Here is a 27,929-nt window from a genome sequence, read left to right on the forward strand (position 1 = left end):
AGAACCAGACCTGACAGCAAAGATGTTACATCAAAGATTAGAGCAATCTTGACAGGACTGAGGCCAGAAGCAAGATTAAACATTAAGGAAAGACCCAAGCCAGTTCACAAGAAGGAGAGTGGGGCTCACAGGGGATAAAAGCCATTATTTACAAGTCCTTCACACTCAGAAGAGAAAGGTAAAGGAAATAACTACCCTCAGGCAGGCTTGTGAAGATACTTTATGTTTAATACATCTGAAAAGAATGCATATACAAAGAACTTAGACATGAAAAAGCATTGGTTCAACACTAATGAGTCTACGAGAAATTGGAATTTTGGAAGATGGAGAAGATTCACTAAGTCTTAAAAAACTTTGAATTTGCAGGCCAAAACACATATTTGGTAAAATCGTTACGACGCTGCAGTTGGTCTGCATACAGACCCTGCACATGACCCTCAGGGGCTGGAGTCCATCTTACAGGTTCAGGTTGCAGGAGAAGGGGCTCCATTAACTGGTCCCGGTATGGTGCCACACTGAACACCAGAAGCCCCTCCCTGCAGTTCCTTCCCACTGACACAGGTCTGTCTTTCCAACCCCTCCCTGAAGGATGCCAAGCCATCCAGCAAGAGATGCACCATCAGAGCCAGCTCCAAAGCCCATGGCTGCAGACCCTGGGCCCCCCTCAGGGTGTCCAAGCAGCAGTGTATGTGCAGATCATGGTTAAGCATTTCTCTAACAATTAAGGATTGGCAGAAGATGGATTTGTTAAAAGCTGGCTGATCGAGCTAGGCATGCTTCCAAAGGTGCAGTTATTTCTTCATCACGAGCCAAAAGCTTATGATGGCAAAGATTAAGTGAGACACTGGCAAGTTAGTTTCAAGTCTGATGGTGCATCCAGAGAAAATGGTTCTCCTATTCCTAAGGCTTCATAATTTAGAGGATGGGGTAGAAATTTATGACCTGCACAGTAAAAAGCCAGCGGAAAAAGATACAAGGCAACTTCAGAGGAGATGCATTTTCTGCACTCCTTCTTAGAGAAGCACCAGCTTGGGACATTTTGCTTTCCTGACTAAAGTCTGCTCACACCCAGGCTGCTGACTGACTGCAGAACAGCCCTACAAGGTATTGAAACCAGAACTAAGTCTTGCCAGACTGGCTTAAGGGGCAAGGCTTCAGTAAAACAGCCTAAAATTAGTCTGTTACAGAAAAAGTCATTGAGTATGCCTTGATGTTAAACAAACAAAAAAAAAATTAGAAACAATAAACAAAATAAAAAACTAGTACTGATCAGTGTTTTCTGATAATACATAGTTACTCAAAATTAACTAGTTTAACTGAATTGAGGGGGCACTGGGGAATAAACACTAACATTCTCATCTCACACAGGGATTGTGTGGGGGAGATGGGAGTGCAGGGCATTTGTCATTATTGCAAAAAACAAATTTTAGAATTTGTATCTTTAGTTTGATTTAAACATTGCTTTTAATGTGACATCAAACACCAGCTTTGCAGAAGGGGCAGTGGAGGGACGTTCATAGCAGCACACACCTGCGAGTCTTCTTCGGCTCCGGGGGCTCCAGGGCAGCCAATATCGCTTCGTCAAATACATTCTTTAGGCCTTTCTGAAAAGGGGCAAAGAGAGAGAAAAGGGGCAGTCTCATTTTTGAGTCTTCACACAAAACCAAACCCCCAGAAAGCCAAGTGGCAGCCACACCCCTCTACAGACAGATGGAGGGTTTTGCCATCCCCAGCTCTCAGAGGCTCCACCCGAGCCGCGTTTGCTGTGCCCGGCAGCTCCCGAGCACGGCACCTCATTTGGGGAGCAGGAACACAAATCCTCCCAGAGCAGAGCAGTGTACTTCACATGAAGCAAAACACACGCACCAAAGTCATTTCCTTAAGGCAATTTTTTATGATTAACTGGCTACTCACACATTTGACATGCTAATGACAAAGCAGAAAGTGCTGCATTCAGATGGAAGAGCTCTACCTGGAGCACGCCTGGCACAGCAGACACCCGAGCCGTGTGTCAGGGGAGGAGAGACAAGGCAAGCATGCAATGATAACCTGGTCCAGTACACGCTCTCGTTGGGCATCCAGCCCTAAACATCCCAGGGTTAGAAGCAGCCAGGCAGAGCCCAGAAGCTGCCATGGTAGCAGAGAGGTTGAGCTGGGAGGAGTACACAGAGGTACCATACACTGCATTAAGGATTAAACTGGAGCCAGGAGATGCAACTCGAATAAAGCTTCATCAGTCATTTATACAAACAACTGCAATTTTTAATTTCAAAATTTAAAGACAAGCTACAATTGATGTTTTCTCCTTAAAACAATAAAAATCAGAAGCACGATAGTAAGCAGCAGCTTTACATCTTACAGTAACAGGCTTTAAGGATCTATTATTGAAATGAAGAGCTCTACCATGTTAGTGAAAGCAAGAATTTTAACAGTTCATAAAGCAGTCGCAAGTACATTGATATTTCCTTCCCCCCAAGGACTGACAAATACTCCACTATAGCACAGACAGCCAAAGCAACAGCAACAGAAAAACATCTCACTGCACACAGGAGAACCAGAAAACCCTTCACGTTACAGCATCACTTGCAGATCACCGGTTCAGGTACTTTTGTCATGCAAATACAGTTTACAAGTTCACAAGTAGAAATTGAAAACACACGCATTGTTTTCTTCCAGTTGGATTCAGGAAGATCAAACATCATCTCTTATTCTTTTGATCTTTCTTTAAACAACAATGTAACCAAATCCTTTCCCCCAACAGCCTGAATTATAAAGCTAGTGACATCTGGCAACCCAAGCAGCAGGGAGTTAAGCGAGTCCAGTTCGTGTTCCACAGTCACAACGTTTTTACTAAAGATCTCAAGTACTGTTTTTCAGTCCAAGGGCTAATACAGAGGTTGCTCTAAGATGGTAAGCAGGCACAACAGCTTTCAATCAAGGTGGTTTGATTCATTTTTAACCACGTTTCTACAGTAGTGGGACAGAGGAAGCAGCAGCAAGAGGGGAAGAAGAAAGTTTAGAATATACAGCACTTCCTTTTGGGCTGAGTTTCCGGAGGCTCGAGGGCAGCTAGGATAGCCTCATCAAACACATTCTTCAGACCTCTCTACAAGACAGAGGGGAGGAGAAAAAACAGCAGCCAGGTTAGAGGATTAGAGAAAAACAAGCAGATACAAAGAGCATTCAGGATAGAGCAGGCTGAATTCACAGAGGCAGTAAACAGATTTACTTTGTAAAAAAACAAAGTAGATCCCAGGACGAAATCTCATTTAGATGACCCATAAGTCAATGACAGAGACAGACAGAACATTTGACAGACAAGGTCAGACAAAACACTCAGAAGGGCAGAGGCACAAACACAGCAACAACATGGGGGTGGGAGCCACACAACGGGTGGTAGTTTCCACTCCACTGCTGTACGTACACTGAGGGAGTTTACAGGGGAGTAAATAGAGTGGAGAGCAGCTTGCCCCACCACAGGGACCCAAAAGATCAGCTAAACCTTTTGTAATCACCCACTGTGGATAAGTGAGCACCTGGGATGCACGGACTACTGCTCCCAACTCCCCCAGTGGCAGCTGGTCCAGAGCAAAGGCTCCAAACAACTCCTGCTTTGTGAATTCAGCCCCTGAATAACTGAAGGTCTGGAGATGGCTGGGAACACACAACCCGGGATGGAAGCAGGACCTCCCTGGTAAGCCATCATCACTGGCAGTCAGTAACTCCCAGCCTTTAGAAGTGATGCAATACCTTACCAGTGCTACTCTGGCACCGGGAGCCAGCGTGGAAACAATGCATTTCAGTTATTCAGTTTAGTTTCCAAAGCGAGTTATAACCACGGGAAGACAGAAAACAGCATTACAGCTGGAACAGCTGGGACCCACCAGCAGCCAAGCAGTGCCAGAGCTGCAGGGCTCTGCAGGGGTGACACTGGAGCACGGAGCATGCGTTTGCTGCAAGCACAACAGGAACTCTGCAGGGTGTTACCGCTCCCACCCAGCCCTGCCAAGTTACACACCAGGCCACAGGTAACACCTGGCTCAGTTTAGGCTAACTGGACTCGCCTAAATCTACTGTCGTGAGTGCAACCTTCATAAATTCAGGAGAACTGCCTTATGACAGCCAAAGGCAAACAGAAAAGCTTCAATTAAATCCTGTAAACAACTGCAGTCTGTGCAAAATTTAGACTTTCTTCTCTTTAAGATCATTCAGATGTAACTGGTTTCTCCCTCGCAGGTTATACTGGATATATCCCTTTTAGAAAGACTTTAATCTTGTTTTACTGAAGCACATATACAGGAGAGCTCTGAGGCAGTTCCATCTGGAAGCATTTAAGGCCATCACATTACATACAAGATTATACTTGTATGTATAATCTTGTTTAAGGAAACTACAGTGTACATCCTGTACAGCCTCCCCAGCAACTTTTTCTTTTTTTAAAATGAGTTGCAACCCAGGCTGACAAAAGAGCTAAAGACTTCAGATAAATAACGCCTCTGAAGTCTGTGTACTAATTAGATTTCCTTTCTCTGCAAGAATAAGGCTGTAGCATAAACTCAATACTGCACTGTTAGACAGATTAAGAACCCAGGCAAGGCAAGAATCAAGAAAACAACCTTCCTTAATTCTCCTACTCAGGGACTTCTATTTTCCTACTGCACGGGAGAAATTTGTTCAGGAGCCCAGAATTTGGGATTTGTTTTGAAGGACCCAGGAAAAACATGAAGAGGAGGAAAAAGAGATAGGAACAAAACCGTTGTGAAAATAGGACCAGAGTTAAAAGCCTGGATGACCAAGAGTAACAACACGAAGGGAACTGTGCTCAATACCACAGGCACACAATACTCCAGTTAAAGTCATGGCTCCTGTGCTGCACTGGGAACAAGCTGAGATCAGGCTTCCTTTACTCCCTCCATTCATAGGCAGCTTAAGGCACTTTATAAAGTTGTGTCAAAACTGTCAACCCAGCACCCAGGGGGGAAAAAGAACTGAATTCAGCACTCCCTGGTGTTAGGTATACTAGCACTGGGCTTTAGAAAGTCCACTCAGACATTTAACTCTTCAGCATAACAGAAGCAACAATCACTGCAGTTGCAATCTGTTTGTCAGTCACCCTTTCCTAACAGCAAAGCCTTATTATCCACTCCTCACAGTGGCACTGGGCACTATTTGGTAGAGAAAGGTTGGAGAGGACACTGAAAATGCCTTCATCACAAAAAGAGGTTCCACAACCTGAGGAAAGGGGGATAAAACCAGCTCCCCAGTACAGCACACGTGCAAACTCAGAGACAAGATATTCTGTCTGTACAGAAAAGACTCACAAACTCAGCCTCTCATGACTGACCTGGTACAAAAACGTGCTAGCTCCATGATTCTGTGATCACTTGCTACTGTGGTGTCAGTCATTTGTAAATTAGTTGGGAAGGAAAAAACCACCCTGGACTGCTGAGGTGAACCATGCAGACAGCAGCCAAGGTAAAGAGAGACTAAATATCCAGCTGAGTCTCACTTCAGCTGAAACCAGCTACTATTGCATTGCCTTGCAGGGAGGAAAACAATCCTCCTGGCCAGGAAAGCAGCTGGCTTCTGTGTTCAGCAAACTGCCAGTGCAGGAGCTCCACGCCACCTTCACAGATCAGCTACGCTGCTGTTTGCCAGATACTGCTGACAGAGCCCAGGAAAAGGTGTTTTGTGAGGGGAGTCAACCACAAAAAAAAGGAAGAAAAATGGAGCAGATGCAAACCAACTAGTCCTCCAGGTGAGAAAGCTTCTGAACCCTCCTCCCAGGTCACTCCTGACTCCTAAAACCATCAATGGGTATACAAGCATTAGTGCTCTGGAAGAAATTCAGGCTGAGCTTCCAAGTGCATAAGGCATTTCACTGCAACAGAGACAGATTAGTCTATCTGGAAACAGAAAAAATGGATAAACACTGACATTTTTTTAGCATATCAGCTCTTGCTCTGGTAATTCTAAGTGTTTCTGTGCAATTTGAGCAGACTATACAAGGCAAGTCTAAAGCTACAGGGGAAAGGGTCTCAGTGAGGAATACAGGACAATGGCCCTGGCAGGTATTTATCCAACTATCAGCTTCTACAGCCTAGTTAACAGCAGCATTCAGGATGTGTCAGACACCATCTAAAACAGTATTTTGGGGCTGAACAGATCTAAGAGAACTACAGCTCAAGCACAAATAACCCTCAGCTTGCCTGTGGGTGGTAAGGAAGCACAGCCAAAACCACCTTTAGATCAGGGATTCCCAGGATGAACCACAGCATGCCTTGCCACACCACCTCCAGTGCCACTGTCCTGCACAACTCCAGCACAGCTGCTTCATTTGCAGCAAACACTCAGGCAAAGCTTTGTTACAAAAAAAAAAAAAGCCTCTGGATCCCAAATGGAAGAGCCAACATGCAATCTGGGCAAAAGGGGCAAGATAAATAAAACTTCAGGCTTTGACAAGTTCTGCAATAATGTTTTGTGCTCAAGGAAATGAATGCACAGCATCACTGGAGTGAGGGGCTTGACACTGTGCACCCCTGGCTCTGTGCACATCAGGCAGTGACAAATTCTTTACAGAGTAGCATTAAGGAAGTTGTTAAAGAGTGGCAGTCAATTCTCCAAGTGCAGGCACACCAGATTCAGTTCCCAGGGCATCCAAAGTCAAGGCAAAAGGCCAACTAGCCAGAAAATGGCTCCTACTCTAGCATTCCTAATTTAAAGGGAAAGGATAATCAGGTTTCCTGGCCTCAAATCAGCTATTTTAGTTGCCTTTAGACTCGCGTTCACAAGTTAGTTCACACTTCATTTTTATGTCTTAAGAACTATTTCATTTTTCTTTTCTGTTTCAACAGAACTTCCATCTGAAGGTGGGCACAGGAAACAGCTCACCACCAGCTGCATAGGAAGACAAAGCAGCTCTAGACCACGAAGGCTTTCAGTCTTACAGGTACCAGAATTAACTTTTCTGAGAGGTTTTTTTTTTCCTTTGCCTGCTCTCTTCAGTGGTGAGCTGCACACTGTGCCCTAACCCAATTATTGTCTGTAACGCACCTTCTAAGCTTTCAATAGTTATTCTTCTCCAGACAGAAGCAAACACAGCAAGCACATTCTCCTCCATCACTCCTCTACACTAGGCCTAATCCTCACAGGCTGATTGTCTTTGTACCACTGCCAACTCCCTGTGCCTTAGAACAAGGAGACAAAGAGAAAGCTACAGCGTCAACAGCAGAAACAGAACTTATACCCTTTCACGTCCACGTGGAGATGTTTTTCCCTGGAACTGAAAAAAGAAAAAAGCAAGCAAAAATGGTCAAAGCCCAGCCCTCACCTGCGTAAGCGCAGAGCATTCCACGTATTTGACGGCCTTCAGGTCCCGGGCCAGCTTCTCAGCCGTCTCTGGGGTTATGGGCTTCTGCTTGTTCTTGGCAAGTTTCTCAATTGTGGAGGGGTCATCTCTTAGATCAATCTGGGTCCCAACAAGCAGGAAAGGAGTCTTTGGACAGTGGTGAGTAATTTCAGGTACCCACTAAAGACAGGGAAGACACAGCATTTGTTATTAACCACCCGTGACAACCACCTGACACTTCGGCAGCTTTTTCAGGCAAAGTTCAACCGACCTTTTCTTTCACATTTTCAAATGAAGAAGGAGACACCACTGAAAAACAGACCAGAAATACATCTGTCTGTGGATAGCTGAGGGGTCGTAATCTATCATAGTCTTCCTGACCTACAGAGGAGAAAATTAACACAGCATTAGATACAGACAGTAAAATACTGCCCTTTACAGCAGGTTAGAATGCATGTTCCAGCATAACAACATTCCTATGACTAATCCTAACTCTTAAGCAAAGAACCAAGCATACCCTGAACCCAAACATTTGGAGATGCCAGTTTTCAAATCCAGAATTCATTCAGTTGCTATGTAACAGTGAGCTGCTGAAAGTCACAGGCGAGGTGGGAAGTCTCCAATACATTTTTAGATCAAACACCCTCAGACTGCATAACACTTTCCTCAATTATGAAGAAAAGTTGCAGAACATGGATCGGGTTATAGATGAGGTCCTCTGCACCTAGTCCATTCCATACAAGGATTATGCCATCAAATTTCATTACCCTGCAAAAAAACCTGCTGTTTGAAGGAGGGGGAAAAAAAACCCCAAACAGTTTTATTCACGAAAATGTTATTACTTATGCTGTGAAGTGTCCCCAGGCAGCAGGCAGAGAATGCTGCTGGTACACATGACTCTGATCAGGCCACCCAGCAGTATTCCTCTAAAATCTCACCAAAGTCCCTGCACAGGCTGTGTTTTGGAGGAAGCCATGCTCTTCCCTTGGAGTCCTTAGAGGGCAGGCAGTCCCTGCAGGGCACCATTAGCACTGACTCACCAGCCTCGCTCTCCCCAAGCTCTTTCTTAAACCTCCTCCTGCCCAATTCAGCAGCAATCTGTTTTTAGAAAGCAAATCTGGCACTGAAGCTGCTGCACTTTTTGGCAACCAAATCCAAAACACTTGTTTAAAATGTCTCAGGTTCCAGCTGATGCTCTCTCGCTCATCATACAGGACAAACACTTCCAAGATCCTGAAGGAGCCAATGTAACACCTGGGACACCTCAGTGGAGGAAGCTCTACAGTTTGAAGATGGAGATGTAGAGAGCCTGTTACAGCTACCATGCCTGGCTGGACACAGAGGGGTAAGCACTGACCAGAATCATTGTCACAGAATGCTTTGGGATGGAAAGGACCTTGAAGCTCATCTCATAACCCCCTGCCAAGGGCAAGGACACCTTTAACTATCCCAGGTTGCTCCAAGCTCCATCCAACCCAGCCTTGAACAATTCCAGGGATGGGGCAGCCACAGCTTCTCTGTGCCAGGGCCTCACTATCCTCACAGGGAAGAATTTCTTCCTAGCATCTACTCTAAATCTCAAATATCTTGTTGCAATTAACAGACTACTCCCAAAAGCTTTGTCTTCCAAGCACAAGCTCAAGAAAGTTATTTTTTTATTTGACAGCTTTTTATTTGAGGGTTTCATCTGCTGTTGAATTCTGTCACTTGTGCTGGCTACTATTTAGCAAAGAGCAAGCAGCCATTAAGAACAAATGCTTCCCCTCAGCAGTCCAGCTCTGAAAGGGAAAGCCCTTACATTCACAAGTGCACTAAAGTCCCTTGGTAACTTGTCAGAATTACTAGCTGGGTCACTACTCATGTTGATAGTATGTGAATGTGCATATCTACACACACATCCCACTTCTCAGAGGTCTGAACCCTCACAGGAAAACAGGCAGGGAAGGACCCAACACAGGGACCACACAATGCTGCAGGCCCCTATAGCACGTGTCAGGAAGGAACCTCTCTTCTCCACCTTCTCCACCTAACTCTTTATCCATGAACTAGGGGAGCCTGCAATAATAGGGACACAGGTCACATTTTGGGAGGAGAACACAAAGAGCTAAGTGAAGCAGACAGGTGACCAGACATTCAGAGACACAGCAGGAGCCAAGGACTCAGCTGGGAGACCCCAGACTTTTGCACACAGGCTGTAAGGGATATAAAAGCCCAGGGTTTGCTTTGTTCAGGGTCCCTCCTCAGAGGCACTAGCTTGAGCTGTTACTTTCGTTTTGCACCATGATTAAATTACTTTAAAGATCTGGACTTCTGAGACATCTATGGGGAACCTGAGTAAGGAAACCCTGTCTGACTGTGTGAGTGTGGGGTGTGTAGGGAGTCAAGCGAGGCCCCATCAGGTCACTGGAGCTGCTGCTGCAAAGGGGTAGAGTCCCTGCAGGGTCCCAGCTCAGGTGCTGGAGTGTGACTGCCACAGTGGCTCCCGGATGGTGGGACAGGAAAGCTTCCTTAACAGCTACAGGGTTTAACTGGAAACCTAAGACTGTTTCCTTAATCAAATTAGACACTAACAATGCATTTAAGAACACAGCTGGAAACAGAGTAAATTCTATCAGGACAATTTTAGGTGACAGCTTATGAACTAAGGTCCCCAGAAGGACTCTTCTGAAGAAGAGTTTGCAACACCAGTTGCTGCCACACCACTTTGGTATCACTATGTGGTGGGGACTGGGTACCCTGCAACTGAACCAGTTTCTACCCTTTCTTGCTAACTTTTCACACACTCAAAGCAGTATGTAGCTGTTTAATCACTGCATGTTTCTCCAGCCAGAAACTGAAACACAGCTTAAACAAGAGGCCAGCAGATTTTTAATTCTAAAAAGCACATAGTGAGAGGGCTTGGGAAATCCACACCCTGATTTCATCCATGTTAAGGATGCAGAAACATACGCACATTTAAGACATTCTAATGTTAGTAATTCTGTCTTGACATTTGGTTAAAAAATTGGCTATTTACTAAACAAAACCCACATACAATCCACATTTTATTCAACACAAATTTCTCCTTTTTAATTTCATTTAAAAACACGGAAACCTTTATCTTTCACGTATCACCTAGATAAGAGGTAACAGTCTGAAAGTTGTCATCTGGTATCACAAAATAAAACAGCTCTAAAAGAAGTGGAAGGTTTTCTTATTTTGCTTTTGAGTTTTTTGTTGTTGCGTTTTTGGTTCTTTTTTAATAAACTCACTTTAGCAACTCTCAAAAGGTCGGGAATGAAGAATCAAGAGAGATTTTTCCCCTTCCATTAAAAAAAACCTCAACAAAACCAAAAAACCAACTGTATGTCTTCACGTTGCACATCACCTCAGGTAAATCTCGGGCAGGTACAATGACACAAGCACTCGTTTTCTCACCTGCAGTATCAAAGAGGCCCAGGGTGTAAGGCTCTCCTCCAATCATCACTGTTACAGCATAGTTATCAAAAACCTGGCAAGAAAAGAAATACACATTTAAGAGGATGTGAATAAGCCATCTCTCAAACTATCATCCCACTCACTTTGTCAGAGCACAAGAGATACCTGCACAGGACAAGAGAACCATCAGGCTTACAGTGCTGTGACCACTAAGGCCAGTAACAGAACAATTCCATTTGGAACAGGGATACTCCAGCTGCTTCCATGAGGTACTAAAGCAAAGGCACACGAGGTACCCATGGTAAAAACCACTGAGCAAAACACCTACAGCAGTGCTTACCTGTTAGCACAAAGAGGTTTCCCACACTGCCACAGAAATCCCCACCTTCACCCTTGGTGTGACACAGTAATCACAGCCCCACAAGGACAGAACAAGGAGTGTCAGCCCTGCCCTTCAAGGGTCACAGCAATGGGGCTGCATCTCACAGCACCCCAATCCTCTGCAGGAAATCCCCTCTGAACATCATAAAGTCCATCTTTTCAACAGGGATTTATCCTCAGTCTCTGAAGGATTGGTCAAAAAATCAGCCTGTGTCAAATTCACTCCCAATCCAAACGGAGAGTCTGGCTCCAGAGACAAAGTCCTGCTGTCTCTGCACAGCACCTGGCACAACAGTGCTGTCCCCCAGGGCAGAGCTGCTGCACAGATCAAAGCCGGCACCACCCAGTAACTTGTTTACAACACAACAGAGCACCAGGGCCTACCCAAACACTCACCTCCAACACCCACCCGCTCAGCAGTGCACTGTCTGAGGTCAGTACCCTTACTTCCAATAACCATGTTATCTTCAGAACCACGACAGACAGTACTGCAGAAACCACCTTTGGCAAAAGATCTTTCCCACTGCAGAAAAACCAAACCCCACCATCTGCCCCTGCACATCACTGCACAGGGACTCCTCCAAATGAGCATGGGCAAGTTCTGCCTCCACACAGAACTGCAGCCTGAGCAGCTCCCACAGCTGAAATACACCCCCAACACGAGAGAGGCCAGCAGCCACCTCAAAAGCTTTTCATGGAAGTGAGAAGGGAGGGACGTGGAAAATAAGCAGTCACATGCATCTATTAACAGGGCTATAGCAAAAGTTTAGGTCCTTGAAAAAAAACACCAAAAACTGAGGTAAGAGCAGTGAGACAGCACTTCAAAGCTCAACTTCCCAGAGTTCACATGTCTCCTTCCCACTTGACTGCCCTGGTTAAAGCAAGACCTGACACTACCCTAATTTTTCCAGCTTCTCACAAATCACAGTGACTGAGAAAGCAACTATGGCCACTGCATATCCACAGAACATCAGCCAGAAGCAGAAATCCACCTCTCACACTACTTTGGCTTAGCATTCAAGATTTTAAAGCACTGCAAGAGAATTCACCACTCATCCCCATCACCCACAGCCCAACCCTTCACACGCTGCACCGGGTTTGCCTCACTGAACAGCCAAGAAAGTGTCCAGCTCCAGGGAACACTTGCAGGCTTTCCCACTGGGAAATATCTGCCACAGAGAGAAAGGGTTGCAAAACACAGAGTCAAGTGAACAGAACCAATCTGCTGGTCTGAACTGATGTGTTCACTATCCATGCTTTGGCCACACTGCTGCAAAAGCACAGCAGTATCTATTTCTCTGTCCATTTACCACTGGAAACATTAGCTGGAATATCAGAGGTTACATATCAGTTCCCAGTGTCTGAAATACACCTCCAGGCCATTCACAGAATTAGGAACAGGCCTCTGGTATCTCCAGAACAGCAAGTTCCTCGAGCCATGAAGTTCGGGGGTAAATATTATTCCAGAAAAATGGGGCAGATTTAAAAAGCACTATAAAGAATCCTCAGGACACCTCGAACACACCTTACTGGCAACTCACTTTTGAGGAGGTTTTCTCATATTCCTTGTCAGCAGAGATTTACAGCCAGTACTACCTCCTGCAGGGCAGCACACAAACTCCCAAGCCTTCAAAACACACGTTTTAAGATTATAACGTTTTTCAACATAATAGAGGGTCATTTCCCTGAAGGGATAAGTATAGAAACACTCACTGCTGAACTCACTGACCGCCTGCATTTTGTCTTGACCATAAAGAATAGCTTAAACAGGACAAGCAGCCTCCCACAGGTTCAGCACAGGATGTGGCTGCCCTAGAAGCATCACAGCAGGATACTTGATGCCACTCAAAGACTTGACAATGACAAAAAACACGTTTCAAATGCCACTTCACCAGTCCATAACAGAGCCCACGAGAGAGACTGATCTCTGCACTCACAGCACAACCAGCATGTTCCCAACAGTGGCCACTGCATCCAGCCTTATTACCCTGAGGTTTGAGAGTCCTTTCATCTTTACCTCCTGATCTACAGCTAAAGACAAACATTTTTGTTCTGTGGGAGCCTGTCCTACACAAGACAAACCTCGTATTTCACAAGTTGAAAGACTTGGATAGCTTACAAAAAGAGGCAATGACATCCACTTCAACCTCTTTTTCGCAAGGAGAGGACAGTTTTGTAAAGAACTATTCCAGAAGAGCTTTCAGACCGTTATCTTGGCATCTCAAAGGAGATATCTGGTCTTTCAGATGAGTTATCTGGTCTTTTGAGTTGCCTTATGTTGCAGTTTTAGTTGAGTGAGAAGGATTTTTAGTGATGAATTTTTCATACCACCACGTGGGATGGACCTTTCAGGCCCATAATGAGAGAAATTAGAGAAAGCTAATAAAATAGCATCCAGCTGTCCAAGTCTCCTGCAGCAACCTCACTGAAAGCTGACCCAGCTCAGTGGCAGTGCACTGATCTTGCATATGACTAAGGAGAAAAGCACTTTTCTAACAGAGAGATTGTGCATATGCCTCACAGGCAGCGAAACTCCTCCCAACTTGATCTTTAGATAAGTCAAGGGAATCAGTATTTCAGAAAACTGAGCCTGTGAAACCCAAAAGGTTACTTAAAAATAGTCAAGGACTACACACAAAGCTTGCAAAGGTTTGGAAGTACAGATGGATGGGACTGCACAGTCTAAATCCAAACACATTCCTCATGCTTAGCTGAAGTCACACTCCATAGTTCACCACACTTCCGGATCTTTGCAAAGCAAAAAGGAGCCTCAGAAAATGTTAACTGCAGTCACTGGCTATTTTAGCAACATGAAACTCCTTTCCCTAAAAACAAAGATGCAGCAGGAGCTGAGAGCACAAGCTGGAGACCAGGCACTCCTGACCTGCAGCTGTTTGCACTGCTAAACTCACCCACAGGATCAACCCCCAAAGAGAAGGCAGATGGTGCAGAGCAGTCAAGCAGCAAGAACTGAGCAGACACAGGAAAGGCCCCCAGCACTGCTAGGTGCTCTGGAAGGCAGCAGCATGGGACTGACTGTCACTTTTCCCTGCTGTATCAGTCAGTGTCCAAGAGGAAAGCAGGCTGGAAGAACAGGGACCAGGGCATGCACACCATAAAGGTTAGTTCAGAAGGGAATTCCTGCTGCCCTGCCCCACCACGACCAAAGAACCCTTCTCACACTTACCGTTGGGACATATTCCGATGGGAATTTATTTGTTGTATAAGAAATTAAGAGACAGGTTTTACCAACAGCACCATCACCCACGACTACACACTTGATCGTCTGCATAGCTGAAATCTACTGGAATATCAACTCCAAAGAGAACCTGGAAGAAAAAAAAAAAAGAGATACATATATTTAGAGGTTTCCCACACTCACTAGAGAGCCGTCATCAAGGAGCCCAAACCACTAACAGCACATCTGGGATATGAAAACAAGACATTTTTAAATGAGCTTTTAGATCCTTTCTCTCCATCACACACACAACAGGAAGCTGCTCATGTTCATAAATGAAAAAAATTTTGCCTAGTTACCTAGAAATGGGCAAAACCGGTCTTGAGGCTTTTCCAGATTCTGCTTTTCATGCATGGAAGCATCCAGCCTCAGATATTCTGAAAGCTGGAAGTGCAAACTCTGCTCAGGAACACACCTGCCTCCCAGAGAGCTCCCTCTGGAGAGCAGCTCAGCAGGAAGCACAGCAACATGTGCTTCGAAACTAGTTTATGGATAAAAATAAACAAGTACAGACAGAAATAAACATGATTAATTTCTCCTTCCCTCAGCTTTAAGGCCTAAGCACAGTTTTACAACCTTTTGGTTAAAGCTGCTACTTAACATATCCCTTTATCCCCACTTTGAAGTGCTAACAGCAATGAGAGCTCAGCAGGGCACCCAGATCCCAAGGGAATTACTCTCCAGACATCACGAAATCCTGATGCACCCAACTGCTCCAACACTATCCCAGCAGAGACTTCAGCACATGAACTAAATCGACATGTGCCATCAATACCTCCATCCAAACATTAGCTGGCTCCCTCCAGTGTCAATACAGTTGCCCTTCATTAATATGTAACTTTAATTAGAAGAATACCAGGCTTCTGGCCATTTCTTCACATACAAGTGTGAAATTTTGACCCCAACAAATTAGTGGCAAAGCTCCCCCTGACTTTCAGCATTTCTGTATTATCAGAAGTACTTTTATTTACAGTGACAGAGACTTGCTGCAAAGTCTCTGTAAAATCCTCATGGGGGCCAAGGGGGTGTTTAAAGCAGCAGATTCACCCTCCTCTGAGGGTGCTGCCGTGGCTCTCAAGTCTGGGTAAGTGCACTAAAAAACCCAAATCGATCCCTCCTGAACTGTGCACTTGGACACTTCCTAGTGAATTCACTCCTTACAGTGGTGTGCAAGAAGTAGAAATCGATTCCAGGTTTTTGAGCCAGTGACATCACAGAATGACAAAATGCTCTGAGTTGGAATCCCACATGGATCGCCAAGTCCAACTTTCAAGTGAACAGCCCAACCAGGGACCAACCCTATGACCTTGGCATTATTAGCACCATGCTCTAATCAAGGGAGCTAATCTCAAGGTGTTAATATGACTTGATACTGCACATGACATTGTCATGCCTGCAAAGCAAAGGAAATCACTATGGACTCAAAACAAACATACCACCCCCAGCTCTTCTTCAGATGCTGCAGGGATGCTCAAAGACTTCAACAAAGCCATCTCCCTTAAACAAAAATCCCCAAAAGTTCCTAAAAACGGTACCTGTAGGGGAATACTCGTCACCATCATTCCCACAAGCCCTGGACAGATCCACAAGCAGTTTTAGGAAATGGCAGCAATGACTCTTTCTCAGAGCAGGCCACCAGCCAGCACCTGGTACATCGGGCACTCACTGCCACCCTTATCTATGTATCCTCTTTCAGCAAGCACAGAGACAATGACTGACTTGTATAAGCATCAGGCATTGCCACCAGTCCTCTACTTAGTGCCCTATTTCAATATCAAAATAATAGAATCTGTTGATTTATGCAGATCTCAGGTTCACAGACCTACCAATAGGCCCTTCATTAATACAACAAAAAGCTCTGAGATTCGGCACTGAAGCAAACACATATTTACTTAGAAGGACAAAGCAATCATTTCCATTTCAAAAGGCATTTTCAGTGTTCAGATCAGCTCAACTGTTTACATACAAGTAATATGAAGTCAGGTAACAGCACTGAACATCCACCCCTTCAGAGAAGCTCCCTTTCCACCCTGCCCTTCCCTCTGGGCAGCCCACAACTCCTCCATCCTGTAATCCTTCCTTGCTGCTCTACCTCCCTCTTCTTTCTGCCCTCTTTCCCAATTATTTGCATTTCCTTGTTTACCTGTAATTTGCAGATTACACATCTGCTTCAGACACCTGCCCAGAGCCCATAAAGCACACTAGAGGAAAAATCCAGGTTCTGAAGCACTCCCTGGGCTCACTGCAGCACAACCAATCCATGATTCTCTATAAATCCAAATTTTGTATATGCACTTGTACCAGAAAAGGTCACACACAGGCCTTTGTGAAAAGAAAAACAAGTGTTTAGTGTTACTCTTTAAAGCTCATTGCTCCAGAGAACACCAAGCAAGCAACAGAATGAAGCCACGGTATCAAAAAGCATCTCAGAAAGCATCAGAAGCCTGCACTTCTTCCCTGTCCTTGGACACAGCCAAGGTCTGGGAGAGAAGCTGCTGTTCTCTGGGAAGGGCTCACGTCAGAGACTGGGGCTAAGACACAGCACTGGCTGCACACACACCTTGCCCACAGCTCACATTATCCCTGCCTGGCACGGAGCTCCTGAAGTGAAGCACTGGCGTGGTGCACATCAACAAATCAAACACACACACACACACACCCTTCAACTTGGTTTTTAATGGTTATATAGCTTTATCTTTAAATACTGAAAAATGATGGCATAAATTTTAAACAGCTTTAGAGTCTTGAGCATAGGTCTCCAAAGTCTTAGCAGTGGGAAAGTGGAGTTGTTGAATAATTATTTTCCTTGGATTAGTAGGCTTTCTAGATTAGCTGGATGAATTACTTCGTGTTTTGCACTTCTAAGAAGTCCATAGATCACAGCTGAAAATAAGCTCGTTTCTAGGGAGCTTCAGTGCACCTGGGACTTACTCTTCCATAGAAATAACTTTAAAGATATATGCATTATTGACTTGTGGTTTAAAAGTAATTTAATCCAAAATGAGATTAAGCAGAGAAAAACATCCCTAGAGTGCAACGCCAAGGGAGGTAGAAACAAAGAGGTTATAGAGGCTTTGGGTTTGTTCTCCCCCTGAAGTCACCTAATAAAAGGAAGCCTGCACATACAACACTCAGCAGAACTAGAGAACACTTTAAGTAGTTTTAAATATCTGAGGGAATTGAAACAGACTCAAAAGTGCTGAAGTCCCAGTCTGAGTGCAGTGAGTGGATTTAGAGCCATATAACTGTGAGCCATCTGGCCAAGCCCAGAGAGAAGAGCTGATAAAGACTGGAAATGTAATGCAGGTCAATATGACTTAGTTCTGTTCAACAAGTTCTAAAAGAGTTCTTTAAAAAAAAATAAATAAAAATTGCAAAAAAAGAAACGGAGCACTGAATTAATTTCTCAAACCTCTCTGTATTGTAACCAAAAATTTCAGTGCTTCAGTAAAGTACATGTTAACTAATGATATTTCCAGTATCTGTTGGATTTTAACCTGTTCAGAAACAAGGATTTCACAAAACTCAACAATGTCATAGAGAACTGGGATGTAACATGCTGGAAACCATGGATTACACAGCCATGTAAACTTTGTCAAATTCACAGGCCATTTTACAGAATTTTGCTTTAAAACTCAGTTACACTTTTATGGGAGACAGCTGATCTGCATTTAGGACTAATCCCAAAAAGTGTTAACAGAGACATGAGTGTTGCAACAAAGAGGGAACTGAAGTCTCCAGCAGGACGTTGTGGAGGTCAGTAATCCTTCCTGGGGCAAAGGAAATTCTGCAGTGATGCACTTGGGTCACACAGCCCTGTGCAAGCACCAAGACACTGAATTATCATAGAAGGCTGAAAAAATCCACAGTACCTCTGGCAGGTTCCCACTGATTAAACACAAGTTGCACAAAATACTGTCCCAAACACACCTGACCCCTCCCATGCAAGCCTGACTTTCCCATTCTAAAGGCAAGCACGTGGAATGGGAGCACTTTGGGTTTGCAAACTGTAACTTAGAGTAGCTGCAATCTGTTCCAGTACCTGTGTGCACTGCTGACTGCAGAATTAAGTGAAATTTGGTGGGATTTTGTCCCCAGCATTCCCTACTACACCCAGAGCAAGAATCTGCATGACCTCACCTTCACTCTTGCTGTAGGTGCAACACGAAGCAGAAACCGCAAGCCTTCAAGCTTGTCACAATTTCTCTGGTTCTAAAGGTACTCAAGTCCGTTTTCAGGCTGTGTTCGTTCCCCCAGCCGGAGGAAACTGCGCTGTCAGGTCTGTGTGCACATCCTGTGCTCGCTTCCTGCCGAGCCCCGGCAGCGCCGCCGCTTCCTCTTTCAGCCAGGACTCAAACCGCTGCCATTTCGCTCCCTCGGCTCCCTGCGAGGCACCACTGGCCAAGAACCCTTTCAGGGCGCTCTTTAGGATACACCACTAGCTCAGAAGTTGAACCCTAACCAGTCCATCACAGCTTCCAGATCCTGTTTGGGCACCTGCTCCGCATTCCAAGAAAATAAACAAAGCCATTTCTGAAAACTAAGATTATTTCCCTCCCCCCCCAAAATGTGATTTTACAGTGAACAGTTTATTCATCTAACTCAAAGCACTCGGGAGTCCACAGTGAAAGGAACAACAGTCACAGGATTTTACTCATGGTCTGTAGTAACCATTTTTGCCCTTCCACAGTACTTTCACTTCTTATCTTATAAAACCACACAGTTCTAAATAAAGTCTTTGTTTGTACTTGATAATTTGTTCCCAGATTAATCACATCCATTTCAAGGCACCCTTGCCCCACCATTTCAAGGTCCTTGCCCTCTGCCACCTCCTCCAGCCCTACTACAAACTAATCTTTCTGTGCTTTTCAAAGTGACAAATCTCTCCAATCGGGGCAGCAAGGAGAAGTACTCGGCTGCTACAATCCCAGCAATCCAATTTTCCTCAGCAAACACCTACCAGCATTACATGGAAGATGTACTGCATAGCTGTATGACAAACAGCACAGGGCAAAGGCTGCTGCCTAGTTCTCTGCAGAGATCCCAAACCACTAACCAAGGGATCACACGAGCTCAGCTGCCACCTCAGGAGGGAGAAAACCCTGGACTTCCTGGTACACTAATACTGTCACAAACCTGTGATGCAAAGCACAAACAGAAGCCACTCTCTGATTAAGAGATGAATTCCAGAAAGACCTACTGGCACAGAAAGCAAAACTGTTTTTGAGAGCAGTATCACCATTGCCAGAACTCTCCTCTGCACATGTACAGCAACCATCTTCCAGCCTGCTAGAAATCATCTTCTTCATGGAGATCTCACCCCACAACTAAACACATCTGCCACTTCCATGCTAGTAAAGTGGTAAATGACACGTAAAAGAATATATTAGGTTCTAAACCTGGTGCCCAAGCTCACCTGCCTGTCCTGCCCACAGCTCAGGCTGCTGCAGGCACATCAGCTCTATAAACAAACAAATTTGTTCCAAGCCAAGCTTAAGGCCTGGGTCTTTAGTTACTTAGAGCTTAAACTGGCTGTTGAACTACAAACCAGCACGAGAGTTGCACTCCCTCAGAAAAACGTAAATCGTGAAGTCCAAGGAGAAGGGACAGACCTGAGAAACCATCTTGTACCCCGTCAGTTCAGGATCTTGAAAAGGATATCCTAATTTAAGCATTGCTTTGAGGTTTTGTTAACTGTCACTAACAGATCAGACACAGTCCTTTAAATTCTGTCTCAGAATTCGTACCTCACAGGGAGAACTGCCTCCAAAAAGCAGTGTTGCCGTTGGGTTTGTACGTGTGCCTAATTATGAGACAGCCACAAAAGCTCAGCTGCAGCAGAAGCCATGCCAAGACAAACACAAGCATTCAGGTAAGGACCTGGATCTGCAGTGGGTGGGTCTCAGTTCAGGGTTGAAGACCCCCACAGCAGCAGAGCACACTGGTGGGCTCCGTCCCACAGTCACAACCTGGTGTTGGATGCCAGCCCAGGAAATCTGTGGGCAGGCCCACAAAAACAAGCAGTGGGAAGAGCCACAAGATCACCATCACCAATGGAGCTGGATCAACACCATGACAGCCCTGATTTAGGTCACAGGCTCCTGTTGGCTTGAAAGCCACAAAGTTTGCCATCATTACGGGAATCCCTGCTGGAGATAAAGGAGGTGTCCGGGGTCCTGGAGCCACTCAACAGAGCCTGTAGATCCCAACACCTCTGCAGCTTTGAAGCTCCCATTTCTGGACAAGTGACTATCAATTACCAAAGAAACAGTAAGAGATTGCTTCTCAAAATGCAACTATCATGGAGCTACCACAGAGCTATCATAGAATGTGCTGAGTTGGATCTCACTGCTCGAGACCAACTGATATTTTCTGTACTTAATGCAACTTTCTTTTTCTAATTCTGTAAGATACTTTGCACATCTTTGCAAAGGCTCCTCTCAACCACCTGGTACATACAAGACAGGAAGTGAGGGTGGTTGGGCAGGGGAATTTTAATAGTCTGAGCCCAAGACACCAGCAGCACCATAACACACATTTCAAGTTTAACAACTTCAAGAAAAAGAAGGGGAAAACCATGTCATCCCATTTCAGTCCTAAATTCAAAACCAGAAAGCTGACCAGCCAGACAGAGTGTGTGTGACTCAGCAGGCTCTGCCACACCAGTTCCAGCTGTGCCTACACCTGCTTTACCAGGGGCATTGCCCACTATCCCACTTCACAGCTCCAACCAACCACCTTCACCTGATCACCAACTCCACTGAAAAAAACACAAAAGTGACAACTTCCCCATTATCACTCTGGTTAAGGTTACACTGTCAAAAGCAGCCCCCAGCACTGGAAAAACCTGCCCCAGATTAAGTGCTGGGAAGTGTGTGGGCTTACATTAATGTCTTCTCTGTCAAAAGCATTTTTATCTTACATCATTACTCTTCACTTTTCATACTCTAAAGGAAGCCGTTTTCCTCAACCATGTAACAAAGTTCTGTCCAGTATTTTACTACCACTTAAAAAACCCTATCTTCATTAGCTGAGTTGCATACTGATAATATTTAAAAATACAAGCTGCACCTACACTCCTGTTTGGACACAAAACCAAATCAAGGCCCACATGGCCCTGACGGTTCTCTCCACATTCCCATGGCCAACTGCATTTAACAGTGGTAGAAGTTCCTCTATTTTGAGGCATGTTTTTGCACCATGGGAAGCCCCCTGCCTGCAAATCACTGCTCAGGGAACAGGAGAGCTGCAGGTGCTCTATGCACACAGCCAGGAGGAGTCCAGAGAATGTGCTGTGTTGAGGGGGGAGAGCTCAGGCTGGGTACCAAAGTGCTGTCTGACGTTTAAAGAAATAAAGCTTTGCTAAAAAGCACTGCAAAAATAACTTTTTCCAGATACTGAGCTATCCTGGAGTTTCCTCTTAAAACCAGCAAAGTAGCTGGAAGGCTCACTAACACCAGGACTTCAGCAGGGGAGCTGCCCTGCACTCACCTGACCAGCAGAAGGAACCAGAGCAGCTGGAACCACCTCCCTTCACCAGCCCAAAACCAGCCCTGCAGGGCCGAGGCTGCAGGACCAAGAGCCTGCTGGGCAACTGGCAGCTCCTCAGCAGTCAGCAAATAAACAAAATGCTCAGAAGTAGTAACAGCTCCCACTCCAGGACGTGAAAGAAGAGGGTGCTTCCCAGAGGAGCCAAGCCTTTAGCTTAGCAATACTTTGCATGCACTAAACCCAGAAGTACCCCTGAACTCAAGAGAACTGCTCAAACACACAGCTGCTGTCACATCCAGGCCCCACAGCAGCCCCTCTGCCTTTAGCTGTTCCCCAGCCACAGCTGCCTGGTGCACACAGCCCACGGAGTGGCAGAGGCCTCCCTGAGTCGCATCCAAAGCTGCAGGAGCCTTTTTGTCATTATTTCCCCGAAACAGAACACTCGTCACTGGCCAGAAACACAGCACAGCAACCTTCAACTGGAGAAGAGCTGAGCAGTTCAAACCAGCCTGTTACAAAAAGCAAAACAATTCTGGCAGCCTCAGCTGCTGCTGGGAGTCTGGCACCACACGTGACAGCAAAACCCTGTGGCTGCCCCAGGGCAGCTCCCCACCCCACAGCAGTTTAAGATTTGCTCTAACACCGCCTTAGCTTGGTGAAAACCTTCACCTTCCCCTGCCAGATTTGGTCTATGCTGGAAAACACGGCTGATCCCACACAGTCTGACCACAGGCATGGACAGCTTCACAGGGATGAGCTGCTACCTGCACACCCTCTCCAGGCAAAGGCCCCAGAGAAGCCCCTTGTGTTCCTTTATTTAGAAAGGTTTTGGTTTGGTTTTCCATGAGACAAGAGAACAGTGCACGGGTCCACCATGCACGGTCCAACTCTCTTGGTAGGAATTACACCACAACATTCTAAAGTAACGGGGTGAATTAGCAGCACAAAAGCTTAAAATAGAACAGCAGCTTTTAAAAGCTTTTTGCAAAACAAACTCTTTGTTTTCTCTTTATAAAATGTCACTTGTTCAGAAGAAAAGTCAACACATCTCAAGGAAAGGACAGCTGCTCTATTGAAAACAGGCCAATCAGTATTTTGAAGCTTTACAACTCTTTAGGACAGTGCTCTCTCGATCTCTAAGATTAGATTACAAAGATTAATTACGCAACAACAACACCACAAACTCTGCTTCTTGCACTCACTGTTTTCAGTTTTCTGCACACCCAGGGCCAGGTAAACAAACTACCCAAAAACAATCCAAAGGATCCCCCCCCAGAAGCTGGGAATACACCGTCTTAATGCCATTCCTGTCACTTACCTTGGGCATTGACATGGACACCAACAGCTACAAAAGGCAGCTGAACCCTAGTTGGGGTAGCCAAACATCCTCAAGGAGGGAAAACCTTGTGCCAGGTTCCTTTAGCCCTTGGAAAAACTCTGGTGAAAGGGCTTTCTTCACCTACCATTCCTAGTGGCAATCCTTCCTGATGGATACCCTTAGCCTGTACAGTGTAAAACCATACAAGTTAATAATAAGTGTGAAGTGTAGGGCTTAGAGGAAGCCACTTAATTAAATGGTGACAGCCTGCAGGAGTGTAAGACACTTTAGATTTCTTTAAAAACTCTGCCTAAAAGCTTATCTGCTCAATAAGTTGTTTTATTTGTCATATATTAAGACACTAAGAATAGGGTGTTTTCACCTACAAGAGCTTCTTGGTACCTGGAGTACCAGAAACCAATTTCACTTTCATTCAATTTGACACCTTCATCTTCTAAAAAGTGTCATTCTTTCCTCAGGAACAGAGCCTCAAGGGTGAGAAAATAACTATGCCCCCCTACAATTCCTCTTGACTGCCTCCTGCTCTAGAAGCTCAAACCACCACCATCGTTCTCATCAGGGAAATCCCTGGGAGTTCCACAGGGGCTCCATTTCTGTTTACTGTTCTTACAGCAGAAGACCCACAGTTTCCATTTCAGGTACTTAACACTCTAGAGCTTCCAGAGCTTTTCTATCAAACAGTGAAAACATCATAAACTCCCCAGCCCTGGCCACAAATTTGAGGCAAACAACCAACCCCAAAGCAGGGTGTGTAATGAATTCAGATCATCCCTTGCAGGTCATGAATAACCAAGTTCAAAGTAAGCAAATCCAGTGATTAAAATTTCTGCCTAGGATATGTTACCAAACTGCAAACATGTTTTTTGGTTTTTTTTTTTTTTTGCACTGCAGTAGGTATTTTTTTATTCCTTGCCAGGATTTTAAAAATCCTTTTCCTCGTTGTTACTGAGGCACACAAGTGAACAGCTTAAACACAGAATTATTTCTACAGTCAGCAATACACTGATGGAAGTCTTATGTATGAGTCTAAGACCCCTCTCAAATTCAAAATCAAAACCTGCCCATACTGCCTTTGCCAGAACCCTGCACTAACAAGAAGAGTCTACAAAGCAGAATAGTTTCCCAACATACAGTCAGCTAAATATAAAGGCTTTCTACTTAAAGTTGATTTTGCACAAGACCCTTTTGCTAAGTGAAAAAGTGCAGCTCTAAGTGCCTTACTGAGTTATCCCTATGAGCAATACAAGGAGCCTGATCCAGGTTTTAAGTGCCTTCAAAAATAAATAAATTAATTAATTAATAAATGGACATTTGGGGCACTGCAACTTAACACTTTAACACTTTGAACACAGACAGCCAGCACCTCCTTCCCTGGGAGAGAAGCACAGATGACCAGACCGAGCCACTTCTGACTACCCAGTTACCATCTATCATGGCCTTCTCCTCGCCAGGGCTTGCCTGCCAAGAGGGGAGCAAAGCTGTTCCTGCTCCTCTGGCCACAGCACCCACACAGGCAGGGCACCAGGAACCCTGGCCATTCTGCAGTCCTTCGTTAAGCACAGGTTTCCAGTGCTGGCTGTTATATTCACAGCTACCTGGTCGTACAAGTGTCTGCCACCAGCTGCAAGTTCTGCCTGCTGGAAGGTAAAAACACAACTGAAGTCCAGATCGCTAAAACAGCGATTAGAGCACAGATAAGGTGACGTCCGGCTGCAGCATATATACATTTTTGTGAGGATTTCCGAGAATGGCAAACGCGCGTCAACAGCAACCCTCCAAGCTGGTCGGAGCGAGCAGCGCTGGCTCCTGCCCCGGTGGCACCACCGGCGCTGTACCGAGAGCTGCGGGATGGTTCTGGATAACATAACCCACAGCCTCGCAGATGCCCAGAAGCGCCTCCCGACTCTTCGGCCGCCTGTGTGCAGCACACACGCAGCTGGAGCTCAGCGTCTCGCACCCCGCCGCGGCTCAGGGCTCCTCCGGCACCGCCCCAGCGCAGCCGGCAGCCCCTCGGGGCTTCTCCCACAGCCGGGGCCGCACCGAGGCCGGGCCGGGGCAGGGCCGGGGCTGGGCCCAGCCATGGCCGCGGCAGCACTTCCTGTGCCGCTCCAAGGGTCCGGCCGCCAGCAAGCGGGGGAAGGGAGGGGAGAGGAGAGGAGGGGAGACGGCGGCAGCCCCGGCACCCCCGGCCCCGCAGCGGCAGCGCCCACCGGGGACGAGCCCGCCCCACAGCAGGGCGGCTGCCGGGGAGGCCCCGCACACACCGCGGGGCCTGAGAGGGCGGCTCCGGCGCACGGCGGGCGCCCCGTCCGGGGCCAGGGAGTCGCTGAGTGGGTGGCAGGCGGGGATCGGGGCCGCGCGGTGGTCGCGGTGCTCGGCCGGGGGTCCCGTCCCGGTCCCGTCCCCCCCCCCTCTCCTCTCACCTCGGACGCTCGGCCGGGCGTTGGCAGCTCGCTGCGGGGTCTCCTCGGCGCGGGCAGCAGGGGCGTGACGTCACCGCGCAGCGCGCGCCGGGGCGGGGCGGGGCGGGGCCGGCTCACGGCGCCCCCTGCCGGCCGCGCCCGCCGCCGCCGGAGGAAGATCCGAGAGCGGGAACAGATTCCAGGGGCTTGGTTCCCAGGGGAATTACCTTCCTCAGGAAACCATTTCTGCTCTCTGACCGAATTCTCCATAAATACTGTGTAAATATATATATATAAAAATATATATATATATATGACCTAGAAAGTGGTGACCTCATCACCACTTTGGGTCATTAGTCATGACCCAATCCGATCACTGAGCACAAGAGCAAGGCTTAAAAGTCGTGGAAAAAGTCACAGAATCAACCAGGCTGGAAAAGACCTCTGAGATCNGCCCCGGCACCCCCGGCCCCGCAGCGGCAGCGCCCACCGGGGACGAGCCCGCCCCACAGCAGGGCGGCTGCCGGGGAGGCCCCGCACACACCGCGGGGCCTGAGAGGGCGGCTCCGGCGCACGGCGGGCGCCCCGTCCGGGGCCAGGGAGTCGCTGAGTGGGTGGCAGGCGGGGATCGGGGCCGCGCGGTGGTCGCGGTGCTCGGCCGGGGGTCCCGTCCCGGTCCCGTCCCCCCCCCCTCTCCTCTCACCTCGGACGCTCGGCCGGGCGTTGGCAGCTCGCTGCGGGGTCTCCTCGGCGCGGGCAGCAGGGGCGTGACGTCACCGCGCAGCGCGCGCCGGGGCGGGGCGGGGCGGGGCCGGCTCACGGCGCCCCCTGCCGGCCGCGCCCGCCGCCGCCGGAGGAAGATCCGAGAGCGGGAACAGATTCCAGGGGCTTGGTTCCCAGGGGAATTACCTTCCTCAGGAAACCATTTCTGCTCTCTGACCGAATTCTCCATAAATACTGTGTAAATATATATATATAAAAATATATATATATATATGACCTAGAAAGTGGTGACCTCATCACCACTTTGGGTCATTAGTCATGACCCAATCCGATCACTGAGCACAAGAGCAAGGCTTAAAAGTCGTGGAAAAAGTCACAGAATCAACCAGGCTGGAAAAGACCTCTGAGATCATCAAGTCCAGCCTTTGACCTAACACTACCTTGCCTACTCGACCGTGGCACTGAGTGCTACATCCAGTCTCTTCTTAAATACCTCCAGGGACAGTGAATCCTCCTGAGCAGCCTATTCCAGTGTCTGATCCCTGTCTCTGTGAAGAATTAGGTGTCCTTTATTTTTGAAATGTATGTTGTGGTGCTGCTGGTGTCTTGGGCTCAGGCTATTAAAATTCACTTTTATTAAAATTAAAATTCCCCTGCCCAACCACCCTCACTTCCTGTCTTGTATGTACCAGGTGGTTGAGAGGAGACTTTGCAAAGATGTGCAAAGTATCTTACAGAATTAGAAAAAGAAAGTTGCATTAAGTACAGAAAATATCAGTTGGTCTCGAGCAGTGAGATCCAACTCAGCACATTCTATGATAGCTCTGTGGTAGCTCCATGATAGTTGCATTTTGAGAAGCGATCTCTTAATGTTTCTTTGGTAATTGACAGTCACTTGTCCAGAAATGGGAGCTTCAAAGCTGCAGAGGTGTTGGGATATATTTGGCTCTGTTGAGTGGCTCCAGGACCCCGGACACCTCCTTTATCTCCAAGAGGGACTCCCATAATGATGGCAAACTTCGTGGGTTTCGAGAACAACGGGAGAAAAAAAGTAAACTTTTCCTAGTTGCACGTTTTTTGTGAGATCATGTGCATGTGCCCAAATAGCTTTGATGATGATCCACCATCCATGGGCAAGGGGAGGTCGGTCACAGGATGCAGTGGCAAACACTCCCGAGGTTTGTGGTCTTTTCAATGCAAGAACAAATTCTTTGCCTTTTGGTTTTCTTTTTTTTTTCTTTTTTTTGGTATAAACTGACCACAGAGCAACAACACGCTGCTTTGGTCTCTATGTAAGCTTTTGAAGTCTAAATAAAAACTTCAGTGTTGCTAATTTAGACCCCTCCACCCTGCACCTGCACCTCTGTGCACACACTGGAGGGCTGCAGGAGCACATGGGGCAGAGTCTCCCTATGTGGGGCATCCCCTGGATCAGTTTCCAAATTCCCCTCAATGTTTTCTTCCTCTTTTTTTTTGTTTGTTTGTTTTCCTTTTCTCCTCTGGAGCTGAAGCTGAAATAAAATGGGCCGAAGAGCCACAATTCCTCCTTGCTGGGAGACTCCTCCTGGCTGGGAGACAACCCCCTGGAAG

General features: G+C 46.6%; 1 protein-coding gene across 4 annotated transcripts; it reads right to left on the reverse strand.

The window, feature by feature from the left end:
- Window positions 1–207: 207 nt before the first annotated feature.
- On the reverse strand, window positions 208–26,365 carry CDC42 (cell division cycle 42). Of its 4 annotated transcripts, none has more exons than XM_017831983.1 (6): window positions 26,320–26,365; window positions 14,334–14,475; window positions 10,766–10,838; window positions 7,620–7,729; window positions 7,331–7,528; window positions 208–1,604 (listed from the first exon to the last, which is right to left on the reverse strand). In XM_017831983.1, exons 2-6 carry the CDS (start codon window positions 14,436–14,438, stop codon window positions 1,515–1,517), a joined length of 576 nt encoding a protein of 191 aa, XP_017687472.1. In that variant the 5' UTR covers window positions 14,439–14,475; window positions 26,320–26,365; the 3' UTR covers window positions 208–1,514. The 4 variants fall into 4 exon arrangements, with proteins under 4 accessions (XP_017687472.1, XP_017687471.1, XP_017687474.1 ...); XM_017831982.1 differs by lacking the exon at window positions 26,320–26,365 and adding an exon at window positions 25,638–25,723; XM_017831985.1 differs by lacking the exon at window positions 208–1,604 and adding an exon at window positions 1,953–3,106 and having other exon boundaries at window positions 26,320–26,356.
- Window positions 26,366–27,929: the final 1,564 nt, after the last annotated feature.

The sequence above is a fragment of the Lepidothrix coronata genome, unplaced genomic scaffold (assembly GCF_001604755.1).
Source record: "Lepidothrix coronata isolate B3197 unplaced genomic scaffold, Lepidothrix_coronata-1.0 Scaffold198, whole genome shotgun sequence".
In the NCBI taxonomy this organism is placed as follows: Eukaryota; Metazoa; Chordata; class Aves; order Passeriformes; family Pipridae; genus Lepidothrix; species Lepidothrix coronata.